This window comes from Lampris incognitus, chromosome 16, assembly GCF_029633865.1.
Source record: "Lampris incognitus isolate fLamInc1 chromosome 16, fLamInc1.hap2, whole genome shotgun sequence".
NCBI classification, from domain to species: Eukaryota; Metazoa; Chordata; class Actinopteri; order Lampriformes; family Lampridae; genus Lampris; species Lampris incognitus.
Window position 1 is genome coordinate 38080725 of NC_079226.1, and position 22307 is coordinate 38103031.

Below are 22307 nucleotides of genomic sequence, written 5' to 3' on the forward strand. Positions count from 1 at the left end.
TGGCAGACATCTATTAACAGACGTCAATGGCTATCAGGCGTACATCAGGAGGTCAGCCAGTGTGTGTGTGTGTGTGTGTGTGTGTGTGTGTGTGTGTGTGTGTGTGCGCGTGCTGGGGGTAATGAACTCTGGCTGATGTGAAAAACAGCTGTATATGCAGTGCAGCGCTGTGCGATAGGAAAATACTCTCGTCCCGATAATCACAGGGAACTTTACGCGATGCCGATTCAAAATATATGCGCACGTGTGCAAAAAAAGTACCACATGCAAGAATCCAGCAGGGGGGGGTCATCACACCCAGCTAGCTGTCCGGCAACGTAGAAGCATCAAATCCAACCTGTTTGTCAAATAACATCCCCTCACGGGACCGCATTGTGCGCTTTACACGTGCACCCTTCCTCCCGCGCCACCTCTGGCTCCCACGTCCCCGCTCGCCGTCTCCCCCTTTTTCTCCCGCCCCGTCTTTTCCCCCCTTTCAGCCCGATTGTGCGGGCCCCATTGAGGGAGGGCGAGCAAGAAAGAACAGAGCGGAGGCTGAAGAGCCTCCAAAGGGGCGAGGGCGAGGGAAGGCCGAGCGCCGAGGCGCAGGTGTCCCGCTCTCGTCCGGCAGCCCCTCTCGGTCCCCACCAGCGGGGCCTTCTAAGAGAGCTGAAAAGGGCCATCCGGTCACTCTTTGGTGAACCGGGTGACGACGCGCCTCTCCCCTCCCCCCCTCCCCCTCCCAACCTCCTTCTCGGTCTTTGTCCCTATAGATATTATTGAACTGTTGGGTATGACAGTCCAGCGCCTTTTCGAGTGCCTCGGCGAAGAGGAGCCCTGTAATTAGAGCTATTGACCTGCCGGAATTGGCACAATTAGGGTCAACATTAATGATTTCTGGGCGCACCGGGCGGCTCCAACAAAGGGGCACTTTCCCCTTTGGGGAGAACAGAGGGAATTCACAGCGTGTCGGGCCGAAAGGGAGGGAGGGCGTAGCAGTAGAGAACTCGTTTGGGGAATGGAGGAAGGAGAAGAGGAAGGGGGGGGGGAGAGGTTGGGTTATAAAGGGCCTTGTTTTATTAGACCACCGCTGCAGAATGGCGTATTTCATAAGTGAAGCATCCCCCCCCCTCCCCTCCCGCTATCATTATCACAGCCCCCATAGCGGGGATGCGCCTCGGGCTCTTGCGCGGCCTCTCAGGCCGTGCACTCCCCCACCCTGCCGTGCACTCCCCCACCCCACCCGACCGTGCACTCCCCCGCCCTGCCCTACCATGCACTCCCCCGCCCTGCCCTGCACTCCCCCACCCCACCCTGCTCTGCACCATCCGCTCCACCCATGTCCTGGCCTGTGTGGAGATATGCCGTAGGAGGTGAGGTAAGGGGGCGAACCCTTAGGAGGTCAGGACAGGGTGTAGAAGTGTGTGCGTGTGTGTGTGTGTGTGGGGAGGGGGGTGTGTATGTGTGGAGGCATCTTTTGGAATGTTAACGAGATCATTTTATATCTACTCTCTTTCTTCTTCTCCTTCTCTGTTTTTTTGTGTGCGACGCTGCCCTCGCTCTCCACCTATAACAAAAGGGGGCAGATTTTCCCGGGGGTGTGAAACTGTTGCAAGGGGGCAGCGCGGCTTCGCGCTCTCGCTCTGTTGTCACTTGGCCGAGCATGAAAGAGAGGAGGGGGGAAAAAAAAACTGCGGCGAAAGGAAATGTACTAACCAATTACCGCCGAGGCCCTTCCAGAGACCCTTCCGCCGCTGTCCCCTACTGGTTTACACCAGCGACATAAGGCAGAAAATTAGCAGGTGTCTCTCCACACAGAAACAGACCGATTAGGCCGGCGGGCCACCCAGGGGCGTTGGGTGTTGGGGGGAGGGGGTTGGGTGTTGGGGGCGCCATCAATACAGTTTGGTCTCCTGGATACAAGCAAAGGGCCCACATGTGTGTAATCATCAGCCGCGAGCTACGTTCAAGTGTGACAACGGTCCGTATTTTCATACACCTTGTGGGTCTAACACCTGCACGGGTCCTATTAATATGTGTGTTTCTTTGTGCGTGCATGTGTGTGTGTGTGTGTGTGTGTGTGTGTGTGAAAATGGTTCGTCCGGCATGACTTTGCAGTTGTACTCGTGAGCGCGACCGTCCTTCACCGGCAGGGCCGAGCCGTCCGCATCGTCAGACAAGACGGAAGGCGGCGACGGAGCTGGGTGAAAGACGGGCAGGCGGAGGGGAGGGGAGGGGGGGAGGGGGGTGGTGTCGGGCGGAAAAATGTGAGGTCAGATCGAAAAGCCCTCGCCTTTTAAAGTGTCATCTGGATTTCATTTCATCAAATTCCACATATTTTACATGTACTGGCTGCCATTTTCACTAGCTCCTGAAATACAAGGAGCCGCACGGCCCTCGGCCGGCCGAGGGCTCCGGACGGCGAGCCGGCCTCCTGAAACACACACACACACACACACACACACACACACACACACACACACACACACACACACACACACACATGCGCAGACTCACACATACCGTCTGACACAGAAACGCCTCGAGGGGTGCAAACGCACACAAACACACAAAGTAACAAATATATAAGCCCGCCTGAGCCAAATTATCCCTCAAATTAATCAGAGTTGTGGGGGACTCTTCTGAAGTGGGAGCCCGGGAGAGAGAGAGAGAGAGAGAGAGAGAGAGAGAGAGAGAGAGAGAGAGAGAGAGAGAGTGACCACAGAGAAAGCCGCACAGGGAGGGGAGGGAGGGGGGAGGGAGGGGGAGGTGGAAAGAGAGAGCCAAGGGTGTGAAAAGGGGCTATTGAGTCTGGACTGGGGTGTCCCGCACCTGCGTTGTCTATTCACCCCACTGTTTACACACTGTCATCCACAATTAATACCTCCTGGGGGCTGGGCGGCCTGCCCTCCGCAGGGCCCCGAGGACCCGTCCTGGGCCCTTATGGATGTCTAATTGAGCATACCGCTTCGCTGATTGAATTAACAGCTCTGTCTCTGGGACCTTTTCCCCCCTCGCGGTTTCGGGGGGGAGGCTGTTCCACAACCACATGGGACCGCGGTACTGTCCGTCCCACGGAGTGCACGGAGTGTAGCGGGGCGGAGGGGGCGGCGGGGGGGGGGCTGGCTTGTAGAGAGCAAAGGGTCAGCGAGGGGGAGTCGCTGGAAGTGTCCAGAAAACGTGTCCCTCTCTGTTGGCAAAGCCGGGCTGGAAATGTGAACTGGGGGGCAAACAGAGGTCCCGGCCTTCACAGGACCAGGTAACCTCGCCCGGTCGTACGGTCCCCGAGCTCCTGCGGGGGCGGCGATCGGAGCACGGCCTCGGTACAGCGGGTGAGGAGGAGGAGGAGGAGGAGGAGGTTTTGGGTCCGTATGAAAAACCCACGCGGTTCGTGGGTATCCGAGCTAGCCTGCTCACATTACCGGCAGGCCGTCTTTCATGCTGCACGCAGAACCGAGTCATTCCTTCTTACCATGCTAGAGTCGCAACGATGGAGATAGCAGCATGACTATTGTTACAAAAGCTTAACCTTTTGTTGTTAAAACAAATTGTTTAGAGCGTCCGGGTGGCGTGGCGGTCTATTCCGTTGCGTACCGACACGGGGATCACCGGTTCGAATCCCTGCGTTACCTCCAGCTTTGCCGGGCATCCCTACAGAGACAGTTGGTCATGTCTGCGGTGTGTGTCCTGCTCACTGCACTAGCACCTCCTCTGGTCGGTCGGGGCGCCTGTTCGGGGGGGGGGGGGAGTGTGAGCCCCCCTTGCGCTACGTCCCCCTGGTGAAACTCTTCACTGCCGGGTGAAAAGAAGCGGCTGGCGACTCGTCTGCAGCCCTCCCCGGGTCGGCAGAGAGGGTGGAGCAGCGACCGGGACGACTCGGAAGAGAGGGGTAATTGGCCAAGTTGGGAGAAAACCCGGGGGGAAATCCATCCATCCATCCGTCCATCCATCCATCCATCCATCCATCCATCCATCCATCCATCCATCCATCCATCCATTATCCAAGCCGCTCATCCTAGTCTCAGGGTCGCGGGGATGCTGGAGTCTATCCCAGCAGTCACTGGGCGGCAGGTGGGGAGACACCCTGGACAGGCTGCCAGGCCATCATCACACACACCTAGGGGCAATTCAGTACGGCCGAGTCACCTGACCTACATGTCTTTGGCCTGTGGGAGGAAACCGGAGCCCCCGGAGGAAACCCACGCAGACACGGGGAGAACACGCAAACTCCACACAGAGGACGACCCGGGACGACCCCCAAGGTTTGGACTACCCCGGGGCTCGAACCCAGGACCTTCTTGCTGTGAGGCAACCGCGCTAACCACTGCACCACCGTGCCACCCGGGGGGGGGGGGGGTCCAAAAAACAAAAATGGTTTAGCTAACAGAGTAGCTAGGTTGATCATGTAGATGTATATGTCATAGTGACGGGTTTACTGGTTTTGAGTGTGGGATGTGGCTTACCGACACTCCCCAAGCATTCGGGCAGGTTGTGAATCTGTGTGACTAGGGGACGGCTACCCTCAGCAGAGTCTCTCCGTCAGGACGTGCAGAGCATTATCTAAAGTCAGCAAAAACGTCTCTGCTCCGAGAAAGCACATCTGCTCCGGTGTGTCTCGACACGGCCCACGAGGACAACAGTAAAATGTCCTAATGTGGAACATCACAACCAGCCCGCGGGCCCGGGGCCGAGCGGCCTCTCGCTATTCCCGAGTCTGCGGAAGAATTTGCTGAATCTCCCTCGGTTGGTTTTCCATAGGTCAGAGCACACGTAGCGCGTAAGAATCCGGCCCACCTCCCCGCAGAACCTAGCGGCTATCTCTCGCCAGGTATCCTAATGAACCACGAGGCCTCGGATAAATCTGCTCCGCTCGTTGCGGTTCAAGAATTTTCCCAGAGTCATCCGTCACTGCCCTGAGGGATCGCCTCGCGGACGTTCGCTCCTAACAAATAAGGTGTTCAGAATGGATACGAATGGGACGGCTTATTGTTCAGACATGTTTGCCATGTCCAAACCGCGTGCAACGGGCGAACTCCTCGCGCCAGAGGCTGTCGACTGGGCCTTTTTGCAGTCCTTAATCTCTCGACCATATATCCACGTCTCCCCTCGGTGTAAGAAGTAGACCTTCTTATGGGGAGAGGAACGCCGCAGACCTCCTGAATTGCACAGATGCCGTCTCTGCTCTGTTATTCTAATATCGACTAACTTCTTAATCAATCATTCGCTGGTGGACTGCCCGGATTTTCCCAAAACAGGAGTGCTGATTTGCAAATCCCTTTTTACTCCCCGGCCATTATAAAGGCCTTTGAAATGGTCAGCGATACCACATGAACAGCGGGGAAGTGTTTGTGCATGTAAGCACCCTGTTCCTCTGACCCACCACCCCCACCCATACAGGCCTGCGCGTCCATTTCCCGCAACAGGTCATCATCTCTGGTCGGTTTTAAATAAAAATATTTCACATTTCTGCTATTTAGCTGCCAAGCTTATGCAGAACAACTTACTAGAAGAGTTCTGTCTTGGTAACAAGTCATAAATACTGAGGGGTGCGTTGTAAAAGCCACAGCCCCCTCGACAGAAAGATGCAGGAAGTACTCCTACATCCCAAAATTAACCATCGAGCAAAGTTAAGAAATGGAGGGGGGGGGGATTTTTTCCCTCAATCGCTGCTATATTTCGAGCTCCATCTCTGAGACGAGGGTCTACGAGGATGAAGTGAATTGGAGCGCCAACCCAGCCGAGCGCCACACAACAAAAACCCCCACGAACACAGTTTCTCCAGCACAAACGTCATCCGATTCCCAATTCAGAATCGTTAAGTTCAAAATATGACCTGGAAATTAAAATCAGTGGCTTACGGTCATTTTTTTTTTTTTGCTGTTTACCTATGTTGTAATTTCTTGTCATCGCCCCAACTTGAATGGTTTCCCTGTCTCGGTGCTGGGCAATGCTAATTCTCAAGACTCGGTTTGCTCTGCGGTCGTGGTGACACAACCGGTGGTCCTTACCGGTCTTCTGCTACTGAAGATTTAGGGACAAAAGTTCAGTTTCTCCTCTGGGTCTGGTCTCCGGTTCTAAACAGATGAGGGAGCTCTCGACTGCACCCCCCCCTCCACCACCACCACCACCACCCCCCCACCCCAGGCCTTGTCGTGGGTTCCATGACTGCGCAGAACAGCTCACCTCTCGATGAACCCCCATGTCCAGCTTCACACACAGACACACACACAAAAGTTGTGAGGCATACCCCTGCAGCAGTGAACTGTAGAGCAACAACAACCCCAACAACCCACCGAGCCACCCCGTCACCCTCGTTTCATCCCCTCCGACCTCCCTGTTTAGACCCTGTCCCCCTGTTTAACAAGCCGGCCAGCACGTTCCCTGTTGTCACTTGTTAGCCGCAGTCTCTCTGATACGGCTCGCGGGTGGGGCCAATTAAACTAGCACTGTTCCTCACACCGGGTCAAGAGTTTAGTGGGTCATCATCGCCGCAATTTCCACCCGCAGTTATCTAATCCTCCCCATCGCTGTCCCCCACTCCTAGTCCTCAACCTAGCTGGGGTTCGAACACAGAATGTTCTCTCTTGATAACGTGGCATCTGGTGAATCGCCGCCATTCAGTCAATGGTGTGTTGAGTGGAGGAAGGTTGGTGCCACAGAGAATATTGTTGCTACTACAACTGCTAGTACCACCACTGCTATTGCTAGCACTACAGCTAATACAACAACTACTACTACTACTACTATCCCAGATAGCGTCGGGATGTGGGCCACTTCAGGCCATGATGCAACACTGACAGCCTTCTTCTGGCCCTGACAACATGGATGTGAGCCTGAAGTGGCCCACCTGTATAATAGCAAATATGGCCCAAATACGCCAAATCAAATGTGGGCCTTTTTTGGTTGGCAAAGATGCGGTGCTCTGGGCAACATGTAATCTGGATGTGACCCTGAAGTGGCCCGTGTGGTAAATGGTGAATATGGCCCAAATATCACAAAACAAATATGGGCCACCTTTAGCAAATATGTGGTACATGCAGCATTGCAATGGCTTGGTTCTGGCCCAGATCTGGCAAACAGGAGCGGACCGCCCAAGTGCCGTCATTCCACGTGGTAGGTGGGCCGGATGAAGTGTCGGGTGTGGGACGGGTCCGGGCCACAGCAGTTCTGCTATCTGGGATGCTACTGATAATGTTACTACAATCATAACTACCGCTGCCTCCACTATTGCAGCCGCCAGGCATCTGACCCACCGGCCCCCCATGGCCCAACCTCAAGCCAAACACCCATTTGTCCAGCATTCAGACGATGGCAATCGATCAACCAGTCAATCCATTACTCAATCAATCCATCTGATGTAATATTAATGAGAGATGGGCAAAGATTTTTCATAATCTAACATGTTACAAACTACAAATCCATCTTTATCGAATGTATCAAAATAAGCTGCAAAATACTGGTGGCAAAAAAATTCTGAAATTAAAATTCATTTATTTTGTATTTCAAATACCCAAAGACCACTTCTGCAGAGGAAGGCTGCTTAAAATCAGTTTGTCGTATGAAGAAAGATTAAAATGATGTGATTTTGTGAAAGGTTTTCCTGTAAAATGTCAGCCTACTCTCTTTCAGGTCAGGGCGTGTTGTTTTTTTTTGTATCGTTGGCGTGGGTTTGAATCCAGTCATTCCATCAACATCACGTCATCGTGTGTAATTTGGCGGCTAGCTTATCGTCGCATCATCCTCATCATCGCCACGACTTAGATGATGAGTCTATAGCTGGAAATGAGATCGCCCCTCTCTGATCTCAACTCTGAGCTCTGATGACAAGTATTTTTCAGTATTTTCAAATAAAACATACTGCTCCCAGAGGTAACATATTACAAATTACACTCTATTTTTTCAGACCCATGCAAAGTACTCAAAAGTAATTAAAATACTTATTTCAAATACTTTTGGTAACACTTTAGTATGGGGAACGTAGTCACCATTAATTGGGTGCTTATTAGCATGCAAATTAGCAACATATTGGCTCTTAATCGGTCATTATTACGTACTCATTAATGCCTTATTCTGCATGGCCTTATTATACAACCAGTAAGCCATTAACTATGAGTTTTCCCTCTATAACCTCAGAAGTATTGCTTATTAGTAGTACCATCTCAATATGCTTTGCTTAGTATGGCCTTTATAAGGTGGTAGTACCACAAGAAGAGTTATTCTGCCTTACTAACGCTTAATGAATATGGTCTGTTCTTACATAACAACACACAAAACTGCAAGTGTTCATAGTGTTACATTACTCTAAATTAAGTTTTTGTTACTTAGAATATGTTCCCCATACTAAAGTGACATCTTGACCATTACTAATTCACTAGTAATTCAGTTTTTTTATGTTCCCCATACTAAAGTGTTACCATACTTTTTAATTAAAATATGAAAATATTGCCCACCTGTACTACTACTACTACTACTAATAATTATTATTATTATTATTATTAATTAGTCAATTAATCAAATAATATTAATCACAGCACAAAACCTAAAGATTTAATGTAGTATTTGGAAGAGGAATGTGTTTGTTTGGAAGGTAAGTAAACTTTTTTTGTCCGTCTGTCTCTTCGCGTTTAGAAAGGGTTAAGAAAGGGGTGTAGGCTGACAGGGCAGGACAATGTGGGGAGGCTGAAGGTGGCAGTGGTTTGGTAAAACGTCACACCAGCTTCCTGACACGTCGCCTTTCTGATCGCTTCATATTTCAATGGTCCACCGCTCTGGACCTCACGTTTCACCTACATCACATGGGTATGGGGATGCCCCCCCTATGACCCCACATGAGGTCAGGTGGACAGTTATTATAACTATTATTACAAACCCCAACTCCAATGAAGTTGGGACGTTGTGTAAAACGTAAAGAAAAGCAGAATACAATGATTTGCAAATCCTTTTCCACCTATATTCAATTGAATACACTACAAATACAAGATATTTAATGTTCAAACTGATAAACTTTATTGTTTTTTGTAAATATTGACTCATTTTGAATTTGATGCCTGCAACACGTTCCAAAGAAGCTGGGACAGGGGCATGTTCACCACTGTGTTACATCACCTTTCTTTTTAACAACACTCAATAAGCGTTTGGGAACTGAGGACACTAATTGTTGAAGCTTCGTAGGTGGAATTCTTCCCCATTCTTGCTTGATGTGCGACTTCAGTTGCTCAACAGTCCGGGGTCTCCGTTGTCGTATTTCGTGCTTCATAATGCGCCACACATGTTCAATGGGAGACAGGTCTGGACTGCAGGCAGGCCAGTCCAGTACCCGCACTCTTTTACTACGAAGCCCCGCTGTAGGACCACGTGCAGAATGTGGCTTGGCATTGTCTTGCTGAAATAAGCAGGGACGTCCCTGAAAAAGACGTCGCTTGGATGGCAGCACATGTTGCTCCAAAACCTGTATGTACCTTCCAGCAGTAATGGTGCCTTCACAGATGTGCAAGCTACCCATGATGCCATGGGCACTAACACCCCCCCATACCATCACAGATGCTGGCTTTTGGACTTTGTGCTGAGAACAATCTGGATGGTCCTTTTCCTCTTTAGCCCGGAGGACACGACGTCCATGATTTCCAAAAACAATTTGAAATGTGGACTCGTCAGACCACAGCACACTTGTCCACTTTGCGTCAGTCCATCTCAGATGAGCTCGGGCCAGAGAAGCCGGTGGTGTTTCTGGGTGGTGTTGATATATGGCTTTGGCTTTGCATGGTAGAGTTTTAACTTGCACTTGTAGATGTAGCGACCAACTGTGTTAACTCACGATGGTTTTCCCAAGTGCTCCTGAGCCCACGTGGTAAGATCCTTTACACAATGATGTCGGTTTTTAATGCAGTGCCGCCTGAGGGGTCGAAGGTCACGGGCGTTCAATGTTGGTTTTGGGCCTTGCTGCTTACGTGCAGAGATTTCTCCGGATTCTCTGAATCTTGTGATGATATGATGGACTGTAGATGATGAAATCCCTAAATTCCTTGCAGTTGTACGTTGAGACACGTTGTTCTTCAACTGTTGGACTATTTGCTCACGCAGCTGTTCACAAAGTGGGGGAACCTCGCCCCATCCTTGCTTGTGAACGACTGAGCCTTTCGGGGATGCTCCTTTTATACCCACTCACCTGTTTCCAGTTAACCTGTTCACCTGAGGAATGTCCCAAACAGGTGTTTTTTGAGCATTCCTCAACTTTCCCAGTCTTTTGTTGCCCCTGTCCCAGCTTCTTTGGAACGTGTTGCAGGCATCAAATTCAAAATGAGTGAATATTTGCAAAAAAACAATAAAGTTTTTCAGTTTGAACATTAAATATCTTGTCTTTGTAGTGTATTCAATTGAATATAGGTCGTAAAAGATTTGCAAATCATTGTATTCTGTTTTTATTCACGTTTTACACAACGTCCCAACTTCATTGGGATTGGGGTTTGTACTTGTGCCAGCAGTAGATGCGGTGTGCATGGCTCAACTCCTGATCATTTAAATGAATATCACCTCGTCGTCTGGGTAGCGTGGCGGTCGATTCCATTGCCTACCAACAACGGGGATCGCCGGTTCGAATCCCTGTGTTACCTCCGGCTTGGGCGGGCATCCCTACAGACCCAATTGGCCGTGTCTGCGGGTGGGAAGCCGGATGTGGGTAGGTGTCCTGGTCACTGCACTAGCGCCTCCTGTGGTCGGTCGGGGCGCCTGTTCGGGGGGGGGAATAGCGTGATCCTCCCAAATGCTACGTCCCCTGGTGAAACTCCTCACTGTCAGGTGAAAAGAAGCGGCTGGCAACTCCACATGTATGGGAGGAGGCATGTGGTAGTCTGCAGCCCTCCAGAGGAGGGGGGGGGGTGCAGCGACCGGGACGGCTCGGAAGGGTGGGGTAATTGGCCAGGTATGAGTGGGGAGAAAAAAAAAGAGGGGGGGGATAATAAATAGATAAATAAATAAATATCCCCTCATCTTACATCAGCACCGATGGCTGGGTGCTGATGTTTGTCTTCTATCCAGAGCAACGCCATATTGTACATCACCGCCTACATGCTACGATTTGGGGAAGGGACTACGATTGCTGGTCAGAGGACATGATCCCCTAACGATGACCAAGGTAAGAGTCATAGCCCAGATAGCATCCGGATGTGGGCCACCTCAGGCAATGATGCGGCACTGATGGCCCCCTTCTGGCCCTGATAAAACGGATGTGAGCCTGAAGTGACCCACATGTATAATAGCAAATATGGCCCCAATGTGCCAAATCAGATGTGGGCCTTTTTTGACAAAGATGTGTTGCTCTGGGCAACATGAGATCTGGATGTGACCCTGAAGTGGCCCGTGGGGTAAATGGTGAATATGGCCCAAATATCACAAAACAAATATGGGCCACCTTTTGCAAACATTAGGCACAAGCGGCATTGCTACGGCTTGGTTCTGGCCCAGATCCGGACCGCCCAAGTGCCATCATACCACGCAGTATGTGGGCCGGATGAAGTGTCGGGTGTGGGACGGGTCCGGGCCACAGCGGTTTTGCTATCTGGGGGAGGCTTCGCCCTCAACGCAAGATCCCGAGTCTGAATCGGGCGTTACTCGCTCAGTCTCTCAGTCGTACTTCCTGTTAGTCTCCGTTGTTATAAATGCACCAATCAAAAACCAAAAAGGCCGAAGAAAGAAACTGAAGCGTTACACCTGGTGGGCTGGTGAGCAGGAAATGGCACGAGTTCACCTTAACGAGGGGTTACTCTCACCACCGTTACACTCATCTTGTGGGGGGCTCAGTTAAACACCGTCACACACCTCCTCCTCCTTTATATTTCCTGCCCTCCCATCCACGCCGTCTCATAAAGCACAACATCAGAATAAATAAACACAAACGATGCTCCAAGATGCTTTTCTCACAAAACCTGAAGCAGCTTTAATGTTGCATCTGGGAGACTATTCAGTCTTTTAACCCAGCAGTTTTGTGAATAGTGGTTTAAGGTCTGCAGGTGGGGGGGAAGGGGAATAGCACAGGGTCTAATTAGGATAAATTAAACTATTCAAACCGATAGGTGCCCTGATAAATAATAATAATAATAATAACGTGTGTAGGGTGGATGAGTGACAGCACACGCATGGCTACAGCGTCTGCAGGGACACCATATTCCTGTCAGGGACGTGCACGTGGATCCAGATCTCAGAGCTGGTGGTTTTCCAGCCTGACTGGAGCTCCGTCTGCAGGGGTCAAGATGCCTGACCTCAGATAACGTGGACCCAGGAGGTGTCATAATAAATCCTGGCGACGAGGGGCGCTCGCTGTTTTGATTGGCCGACCCCCCCCCCCCCCCAAGATGGCTTAGAAATAAATCAACGCCCGTTTTCCACGACATTGTAGCGCCCCCTAGTGGAAGGCTCGGGAAATACAGCCCAGTCGTTTCAGAGGCGGGAGAGAGGCAGGAATTGATCACGGTGATGTGACATTACTCAGATGTGTTGTTGTTATTCGACATCAGTGGGGGGGGGGGGGGTTCCTCGCCTGTCTATCAAATCAGTTTCAAAATGATTTCTTCTTAAGTCTATTAATAATCTATTAAGTCTATTAATAATGCCAATAAGGTCCAACTGTTAAAGACATAATTCACAACGGACCGTAAAACAGTTTGGGGGTGATTCGTCAATGTGGGGCACTTTTTTGGCTTTTGAAATTTCGGGGAAAAAAAGATTAACAAAAACATATATTTTTTAAATCTGTTTTGTTTTTTGTTTTTTTGTTTGTTTTTTGTTTTTTTCAAGCTGTATTAAGTCCTGCAAAATAAGTTTGATGTTATGATGCTTTTTTCAAAGCTGTGACAGCAAAATTTGAAAAATTACACGTGATGGTAATGACACGTGACGGCAATGACACGCGACGGCAATGACAAGTTTCACCTTTTCGAGACAGTCTCAGACTTGCTAAGCTAACTTGTTAGCTCGCATACGACGTTCGACGAATATACGTGAATAAAGTGAAATTTCATATTTCTGAGCTAAAACACTCAACTAGTCACTTGTTTGGTAATGAGGCCTGATAAACACACACTTGTCAGATCAGGACGTATAAATCTTACCGTTACTCACATTTGCGGCCGTGAAAAAGTCATTCTTCCGCCACGACTGCGCATGCGCCTCCGGCACTCCTCATTTCCACGGCAACCACGTTGTTGTTGTTTGAAAACACGTTACTGCCCTCTAGCGTTCGGTGTGGTGTAATGACAGGTGTATGAGAGAGCCATGTTTAACCATCAAAGCCGTGCAAATCGCACCTATATAAACCACATGGATTTGAAATACGTCTTTTTAAATCATTATGAGAAAATGCAAAGTAAAGCTTTAATGACTTTAACCATTTTTTTTTACTTTATTTACGGAGGGGAAGGTAACAAGTCTGGGATGGGGGACAAGCCCCAAAACAGGGAAATTCTGGCACATTTGAATTTTCAACATGCTGAAAAAGTATTAAAATTTCATCGTTGAGACACAATTCTTTTTCACAGCTAACACAGCCTAACTCTAACGAATACAATAATTGGTTGTTTTTAAAAAAAAAATTTTTTTTCAAATCTACGCCGGGGACAGACCCCCCCGCCCCCCCCGCCCTTAACTGAAGAATCCCCCTGGGAGTGAAGAAGCTGCTACCATGGTAAGACAGACGGATGACGTCTCTGCAGGGGGGCAGACGCCGCTATAAAGAGGACTTGCATAGGGGGACGTGGCTCGACACGGACACTCTCATCAGCACCACGTCTGCGCGAAAAGCACGAATGCGGGGCTGGCTGCTGGACCGGGACTAGATTTGCAGCATATTTGCCAAAACCAGGCGGAGGCGCGCAGCCTCCGGGACGGATGGAGGGATGGAGGGATGCTGAGCGGCAGGTGGGGGTGGTGGGGGTGGGGGGACCGCTGATGTTTACAGGAATGATGCACGTCGCAGGAAAACGGGAAAACGAAAGCTGATTCGCCGGGGAGGAGGGGGGAGGTGTAAACTCGCGTTTCCGCCCTGGGAATTAAAGCCGGGTCGTTTCGCACGAGTCGGGGACCCCCTCCGGTCCGAGGAGCCCGAACGCGTCGCGAGAGGCGCCGTCTGCGTGTCGCGTCGCCGAAGCCTCTGACGATGTGATCCTCCATCGCTGCGCCCACGGCGACAGCCCGCACACCACCCACCCACCCCCCCTCTCTCTCTTCTCTCCCCCCTCAAACCCGATATTATGCGGGGGACGAGGGACGCTGGAAGGACTGGATCGGGACAAAGGATCGGTTTACAACGCGTTTTGCAGCCTGGCAGGTCAGTCGATGTTTGCTCCTCTCGGCGCTGCGCTGCGCGGAATCGGACTCACCGACGCCGCGAAACAGCATCGCAGATGGTGTCTCGTCCTCGCGCGGAGGTGATGGTGGGGGGGGGGCGGTTTCTGGTGGATGCAATCCTTGAATCACGCCGGGATTGTTCCCTGCACAAAGTCGTTCAAGTTGGTGGCGGGGGGGGGGGGGGGGAGAGAGAATAGGGGCAGAACCTGTAGGCCGTGCATCCTAACTAGGCCTCTACACCACACGTCTGAGGGCAGATGAGCCCATGCAGGCAGGGCTATAGTTGGTTATCCAGCCATTTTAATGAAACCGGGGGTAGTCGTCCCCCAACGCTGCATGTCTAAAAATCTGCTGCTCCAAGACGTGTGATGCGGAGTGAGACACGTCCAATGCTAATCAAGTCATTTCGGCCTAGCAACTGCTCCAAAAATAGATTTCCAATTAGGGGAAATAGGATGTTTTTTGGATGTGTTATGTCATTTCCCCCGAAGGGGTAAAAATCGCCTCATCTGGTCTGAAATCGAGCGCGCGGATATGTTGTGCATGCATGCGTGTTTGAACCCGCATTTAGACCCTCCCCCACCCCGCAGACTGCATCCATCCTAAGCTCTGGACAGAACCATATACTAATCCTCTGATTGAAACCTATATCTGCTTCTGTTTTATCCACCACCACCACCCCTTCACCACCCTCTCTCCTCTCCCCCTGTCTCTGCCTGCAGTGCTAGCCAACCATGGTTGACCCTTCAGAGTCCGAAGACCAGGGCAAGTGCAAAGGCCCGCCGCTCGACAGGCCCGCGGAGGCCACAGAAGCCCCCCGGCTGCCCGAACAGGGCGAGGACATGGCGACGGAGGGGCAAGGGGAGGGCGGCTTCGAGACGCCGCCCACCGGCAGCTCCGAGCCGAGCCCCTGCCGCGCCGCGGCCTCGTCGGCGCCAGGTGTTGACCCTCAGGGCAGCCCCGCTCAGCTGCCCGCGACGCAGCCCGACAGGGAGCCCTCGCCGAAGCTGCACCTGGATCTGTACAACTTCGACTCGCCGGCCGCGGAGGGCAGCCGCTACGTGCTGACGAGCCCCCGGTCCCTGGAGGCCTGCGCTCGATGCGGCGTGAAGCCCGTGGAGCTCCTGCCGCGCTCGCTGGCCGACTTCGCCCGCGAGGCCCCGGGTCGCTCCATGCGTGTGGCCACAGGGCTGTTCGAGGTTTACGAGCGGGACCGGCACGCCAAGCTCAGGCAGTGCCGAGATGAACGGGAGAGGATCGTCCGGGAGGAGAAGAGACGGATCTTGCAGGCTGCGGTCAACGGCAACAACAGCGCCGCGTCCTGCTCGGCGGAGCAGCCTCCCAAAGTCACCTCTGCCTCAAGCCAGCCATCTAGCACAGAGCCTGTGACCTCTAGCTCGGCGCCCGATTCTGGAGCTTCCCCTCAGGGCACGGCATCGGGTCCAACCTCGAAAACCGGCACAACTCGTTTATCTAAAGCTTCCCCCTCAAGCCTTAGTCCCTCCCATAAAGCTGCCCTCACCGGACCGACTCCGTTCTCAAAAAGCGGTTCGATGAGCTCAGCAGCATCCTCAAAGCCCGGGTCCTCGCAAGTGGTCTCACCTGCCCCCCCACCGGTCGCGAGGAAATCCTCTGGCGGTAAAACCTCGAACACCTTCCCCAGGTCGACGCCGAAGCCGCCGTCTTTTCCCAGAGCCAACTCCACACTGACGCCCTCGGCGCCGAGGCCGGTGGCTCAGAGCCCCGGCACACCTCTAAATGGCTTAACGGGGAGGCCCTTATCTCAGCTCAACGGCCACCTCGGGTCCGGGGTGCGAGGTAAAAGCCATTCGCTGGAATCCCTGCAGCGGAGGACGGACACGGTCTGCTCCTCCGCCTCAAACACCACCACCACTACGACGTGCACGTCCTCCGAGTCGGGCGCCTCCTCCTCCTCCTACGGCTGGGACGGCACGCGTGACCACTGGGCCAAGGTGGCCAGCCCGCGCGCTCGCACGCTGGCCACCTTCAACTCCCTGATGGGCCGCAGCCTGAGCCTGGGTGACCTCAGCCACTCCCCTCAGACCACGCAGAAGGTGGAGCGCATAGTCAAGGAGGTGAAACGGCGGGGACTGAAGGCAGTGCCAGAGCGCGACCGTAAGATCGCAGCCCTGATGCTGGCCAGGTACCAGGAGGAGGACATCATGAGCCAGACACGGTACGTGGCCCACCTCCAGTGGGACAGCGAGCGGCGCATGGAGGAGCTGCGGCGAGAGCAGGAGGAGAGGGAGAAGCAGCGTGCCGTGCTGCAGTGCCAGCGGGCCTGGCAGTCACAGGTGTCGACCCGCCAGCGCCTCCTCAGCCTGCAGGAGCGAGAGTCGGCAGCCGCCAAAATGCGACAGGCAGAAGAGAATGAGGAGCGTTGGAGGGAGCTGGCAGAGCAGCAGGAGCGCAGTCGCCTGCAGAGGCTGCAGCAGGCGGCCCGCGAGGAGGCGCAGAAAAAAGCCGTACAGGAGCAGAACCTCAGGGCCCTGGAGGACGACCGGGCGGCCATCCTGGAGCAGGAGAGGCTGCTGCTGAAAGAGAAGCTGACCATGGCGGAGCTGAAGCGGCAGGAGAAGGAGCACCAGGCCCAGGAGGAGAGGCGGGGCCTGAACCGGGCGGAGAGGAGACGCCATGCCGCCCTGATACGGGAGATCTCCCGGCGCGAGGAGGAGGAGAGGGAGGAGGCCAGGAGGGTGGCTGAGAAGAAGCTGAGCCGCTCGCTGGAGAACTACGAGCAGATAGTGGAGCGGAGAGGGCAGGAGCTGAAGGAGAAGGCCCGGCGTGAGGAGAAGCAGATACTGAAGGCACGCAGGGCGGCCGAGCGGCGGGAGCGGCAGCAGCAGCAGCAGGTGGAGGCGCGTGCGAAGGAGGCGGAGAAACGATCCCAGCAGGCAGCTCTGGTGGCCGAGGAGAGGGCCAAGGAGAAGGCCCAGCGGGCCGTCCAGAGCCGGCAGGAGAAGGAGCGGTTGCAGAAGCTCAACCGGCAGCGCGTGGAGGAGGAGGAGAAGCAGAGGCGGCTGGAGCTCCTCCAGTCCATCGAGAGGAAGCTGGAAAAGAGCGAGCAGATCTTCAAAGAGAAGCGTGCGGTGCTGGAGAGCGCCCGCTCGGTGGCCCGGGCCTCCTTCCACGTGAGGGACAGGGTGCGGGAAGAGACCAATATGCGCACCTTCGATAAGATGGCCCTGGAGGCCCAGCTGAAAGCCAGCCTGGACGAGAAGTGAACCGCCTCCCCCCGCTGGGGACTTCCTTACCGCTGAACACCTGTGGCTCCAGCCCTCCATCATGGCCTCCGTCATGGCCTCCATCATGGCCTCCATCATGGCCTCCATCATGGCCTCCATCATGGCCTCCATCATGGCCTTCATCATGGCCTCCATCATGGCCTCCATCATGGCCTCCATCATGGCCTCCATCGCTTACCAGCTTTACCCAAACTCCCACGAAGAACCAGAGCCGTCCTTGTGTTGAACTTTCCCCCAACGTATGTTTACCCATCAGCCGTTTTTAATCATTTTTTCTTCACCATCCGTTTTTACAGATCATACGAACCAAACGAAGGACCGCGTTTTGTATTCGGGACTTGAAACGTGGCCCTTGTGGGACACTGGACTTCATGTAAGACTTGAGGCGAAGAGAGAGTTTCCTTGTGTAGCAACATAATCTCTCTCGCCCTCTCTCTCTCTCTCTCTCTCTCTCTCTCGCCCTCTCTCTCCCTGGCTATCCCTGCCATGGGCCTGAGAGCCGAAGCCGAATGAAAAGAGTCATTGTTTGAGCCAAAGCACAACTCCATGACAACTGCAGAAGCTTTAAGAGGGCGCTCTTTTAAGGGAAAATGACCCCCATAAGAAAGCATGAATTAAGTGGATCTGGTTTCGCCCGGCCCCCCACTCCTACAAGCGAAAGCGGGCTCCTTTTGTATGCAGACGGATGAGGCACCGGGCCCGCTAGAGGACAGACGCGGCCTCGGGCTTGGACACCGTCCGTACCTAACCGCTTACAAGGCCGCCGCCGGGCAACACCACCGGCCGGAAGTGCGCTCCAACACCAGCCTGTTGCTGGTGAAACCAGGCCGCCAGGGTCTCTGTCCTCCCCCTCCTCCATCTTCCTTCCGGACTCCTCGGTCTCACCCCCGTCTTCCCATCGGATGACGATGCGACACCAAAGGCAGCATCCTCTTCCTCGCCCCGTTGCATCCTGTCTACTCCCGAGACCTGGAGGCGTAAACAAGGTCAACAGGTACACGCCTGCTTTCTATCAAGCCGATTAAAACTTCACTTCATGGGGCGTCCGGGTGGCGTGGCGGTCTAGTCCGTTGCCTACCAACACGGGGATCGCCGGTTCGATTCCCCGTGTTGCCTCCGGCTTGGTCGGGCGTCCCTACAGACACAATTGGCTGTGTCTGCGGATGGGGAAGCCGGATGTGGGTGTGTGTCCTGGTCGCTGCACTAGCGCCTCCTCTGGTCGGTTGGGACGCCTGTTCAGGGGGGGAAAGGGAACTGGGCAGGGGGGGGGGGGAATAGCATGATCCTCCCATGTGCTACATCCCCCTGGCGAAACTCCTCACTGTCAGGGGAAAGAAGCAGCTGGTGACTCCACATGAATGGGAGGAGGCATGTGGTAGTCTACAGCCCTCCCTGGATTGGCAGAGGGGGTGGGGCAGCGACCGGGACGGCTTAGGGAGAGTGGGGTAATTGGCCAACTACAATTGGGGAGAAAAAGGGGGGGGGGGAGCCAAAAAAAAACCAAACAATTTTTTTGCTTCATTGTAGGTGATGTAATATAATTGTTACATCCATCAAGTCATTTCCTGCTGCGGCTTTTCCTTCTGTTTGTAATGAAATGATAAAATAATAATAGTAACAATAATAATAATAAGGTGCTGACCCTGAGGTTCACGGTTCACGGTTAAAAAACATGCATGGACACCCGGGCCGACATGCTAGCCAAGAAACAGGCTTTGAAGGCCTCTGGCTGCAGTAATCCAACAATCTCCCAGATTAAACAAAAAAAAAGGGGGGGGGGAGGGGGGAGAAAGGGGGGGTCTACCCATGAGTTCTTTAGCTGTTGCCATAGCGATACTAGCTACTGGGACTGAACAGCGGGAGGTGAACGACGGCGTGCCGAGTCAGGCTTTGTGGGAAATGGAAGCTAGCTCTCTGGCACGGCCAAGTCAGCGCTATCTGGCATATATCCTTACAAGGCATTATGGGGGGGGAGGGGGGAGGGGGGGGTGCTGGGGAGGGGGTGGTGGGGGCTGTCTGTTTGTATTTGTCGACTGTGTGCTGCTTACCGTGCATTCCTCTATCTCACCCCCGCCTGGGGAGAAATATCCCTTCAGGCTGCAACCTACACCATCAGCTATCTGCGGCCCACCGGGTCTGCTCGTCGGTACACCGGCGCTGCTGCTGGGCTTTTGAGCGGTCGCGTGGTTTGGTACCTGCCAGCACTGTGAGAACCGCCACGTAATCGTAGGGCGGGTGGTGTTGTGTGATGTCAGGTGGATGCCGGAGGATGGGAAGTCAGGAGACGGCCGTTGCACGTCCGACCAGGGGTGTAGCACACAAAATTCTGGGCCCTCTACAAAGGCAGTCTCTGTGGGCCCCTTTCCCCTCTTGTCTCTCACGCATCCCTTCTGTTGGAGCTCTAGCATGCTCGAGGCTCAGCGTTTTCGGTTTTTCCCTTTTCAAAGCCATTCAGCATACCGACTTTCGCCACAAGAGGGCGCTGTTACGTAACCTCTCGCACGAACAGGAACAACTTCGGGCTCCGTGGAAACATAAAATCCGGGCGAAAATCGGTAAAAACCGGAAACGCTGAGCCTTGAGCATACTGTGTATTACTTCCTATCACAGTACATGAATCTACTTCAACTATCTTGCAAAATGTGTACTATCACTTCAAGCTTTGATGCATCTTAGGGTACTGATGCTGACCCCCCATGATGTTTACTCCACAGTAAATGCCCTCTGACTGGACTTCTTGTGCTTGTATCATGTATCCTAGGGCAGGGTTTCCCAACCCGGTCCTCAAGGACCCCCTATCCTGCAGGTTCTCTTTGCAACCCTGAATAGGTACCCGTTGTAGTGACTCAACCAATAAGCAATGAATTATGCCAGATGTTGCACACCTTGCATAATTAAGTGCTGCGAGATGATTGGCTGAGTAAGTACAAGCAGGGCTACCTATGCAGGGTTACAGTGAATATCTGCAGGATAGGGGCTCCTTGAGGACTGGGTTGGGAAACGCTGATCTAGGGGACTAGACTCGTATGCCCCTCCCCCCCGGGCCCTGGTAGCCCCACCCCACTACGACGCCACTGCATCCAACCATGCCTGCTGGTTGTGTGATGTACAACACAGTGAATAAACACTACCGTGTGTGTGTAGGGGGGGGAGGGGGGGGGAGTAGATGGTACGTGGCCCTACAGGGTGTCTCAGAGAGGACGGCATGAAACTTGGACAACTTTACAATTTTAAAATCTGTGTGGTGCAGATTCACTCACGTCTGTTTCAGCACACAAAGATGTGTTTACTGTTTTCTTTTTATTTGTTTATTTTTTTCACATCAAAGTCAGCCAGTGGTCCAATCCACGTTACAGTGTTGAATATCCCAATCTGGGGCGTCCGGGGGTGGCGTGGCGGTCTATTCCGTTGCCTACCAACACGGGGATCGCCGGTTCGAATCCCCGTGTTACCTCTCGGTCCCTACAGACTCAACTGGCCGTGTCTGTGGGTGGGAAGCCGGATGTGGGTGTGTGTCCTGATCGCTGCACTAGCGCCTCCTCTGGTCGGTCAGGGCGCCTGTTTGGGAGGAGGGGGGACTGGGGGGAACAGCGTGATCCTCCCACGCGCTACATCCCCCTGGTGAAACTCCTCACTGTCAGGTGAAAAGAGGCGGCTGGCGACTCCACATGTATGGGAGGAGGCATGTGGTAGTCTGCAGCCCTCCCCGGCTCGGCAGAGGGGGTGGAGCAGCGACCGGGACGGCTCAGACGAGTGGGGTAATGGGCCACGTACAATTGGGGAGAAACCCCCAAAAAAATGAGTTTCAATCCAAACCGTGGCCTCAGCCCCCATCCCGAATTTCCCTTCGTGCCAATAGTGTTTCCAGGAAATATCTTTGCCCATTAATGTCTTCGTCTTTTATGTCACCTGCCACAGATCCGGGTGGAGCGAGAGAGAGCAGGAAGGCGGAGGCCGGGGATTTCAGAGACGGGGGCCTTATTTTCCCCGGGAGCCCTTTTGCAGCGCTGCAGTGACTGGACTGTGTCGCGCGGTGGAGACGGTCCGTCCGCGTCCTTCCTCTGGAAGAGTGTCCACCGCCTTCTGACCCGGATCACAGGGACTGGTCCGTCTTAGCCGAGACTCTGCTTCTCTATCATGCTGGTAGGTGCTGGGCTTCGGACCGGGGGAGGTGGAGACTCCCTCCACGAGGAAGCTGGCAGACGTCACGCCCGCGGCCCCGCGCCAGGTTCGAACACGGCTTTCTTAACATCGAGGCATGTCTTCAGTCCACGCCACATCTGCCGCCACGGCCCCTCGTCCTCCTCAGCTCGAGACGTGGGCCTCGTCCCCCTCCTCGCCGCTGGGTGACGTGATCTCATCATTTGTACATTACCATAAAACGCTCGCTTCTGTAAAAGTAAACCGAGTTACATTGGCGAGGGGACAGGTCAGAGACTCCTCCCCCACCTCCCCACCCCACCCCCACCCCCCAGAACGAAACCCTGTTAAGTAAAGGACAAAATCTGTGCTTACACTCGACCACCAGAAAAAAAATAAAACTCAAAGGTTTTTCAAGATTTGCTTCGGTCTGTTCTTTTCCTGTCGAACCATCGGCCTGTCCGCGGGTCAGGCGTCTCTGGAGGTCGGCCGAGACTCGGGTGTGTTTGAAGACCGGCTGACCGTAGCTGGAAAATAACCCGCCCTTTCATTTATACAGGATTTACCCCCACCCCCCCACCACCC

General features: G+C 53.5%; 1 protein-coding gene across 1 annotated transcript; it reads left to right on the forward strand.

The window, feature by feature from the left end:
* Positions 1–15050: 15050 nt before the first annotated feature.
* On the forward strand, positions 15051–18112 carry ccdc177 (coiled-coil domain containing 177). Its single transcript, XM_056296507.1, has 2 exons — positions 15051–17560; positions 18070–18112. Exons 1-2 carry the CDS (start codon positions 15051–15053, stop codon positions 18110–18112), a joined length of 2553 nt encoding a protein of 850 aa, XP_056152482.1.
* Positions 18113–22307: the final 4195 nt, after the last annotated feature.

Excerpts from the sequence above, each read along its gene's own strand:
- ccdc177 (XM_056296507.1), top strand. The coding sequence starts at position 15,051 with ATGGTTGACCCTTCAGAGTCCGAAGACCAGGGCAAGTGCAAAGGCCCG. Across the intron at positions 17,561-18,069 it reads GCCAGCCTGGACGAGAAGTG|TGGGCCTGAGAGCCGAAGCC; the intron begins AACCGCCTCCCC and ends CTATCCCTGCCA.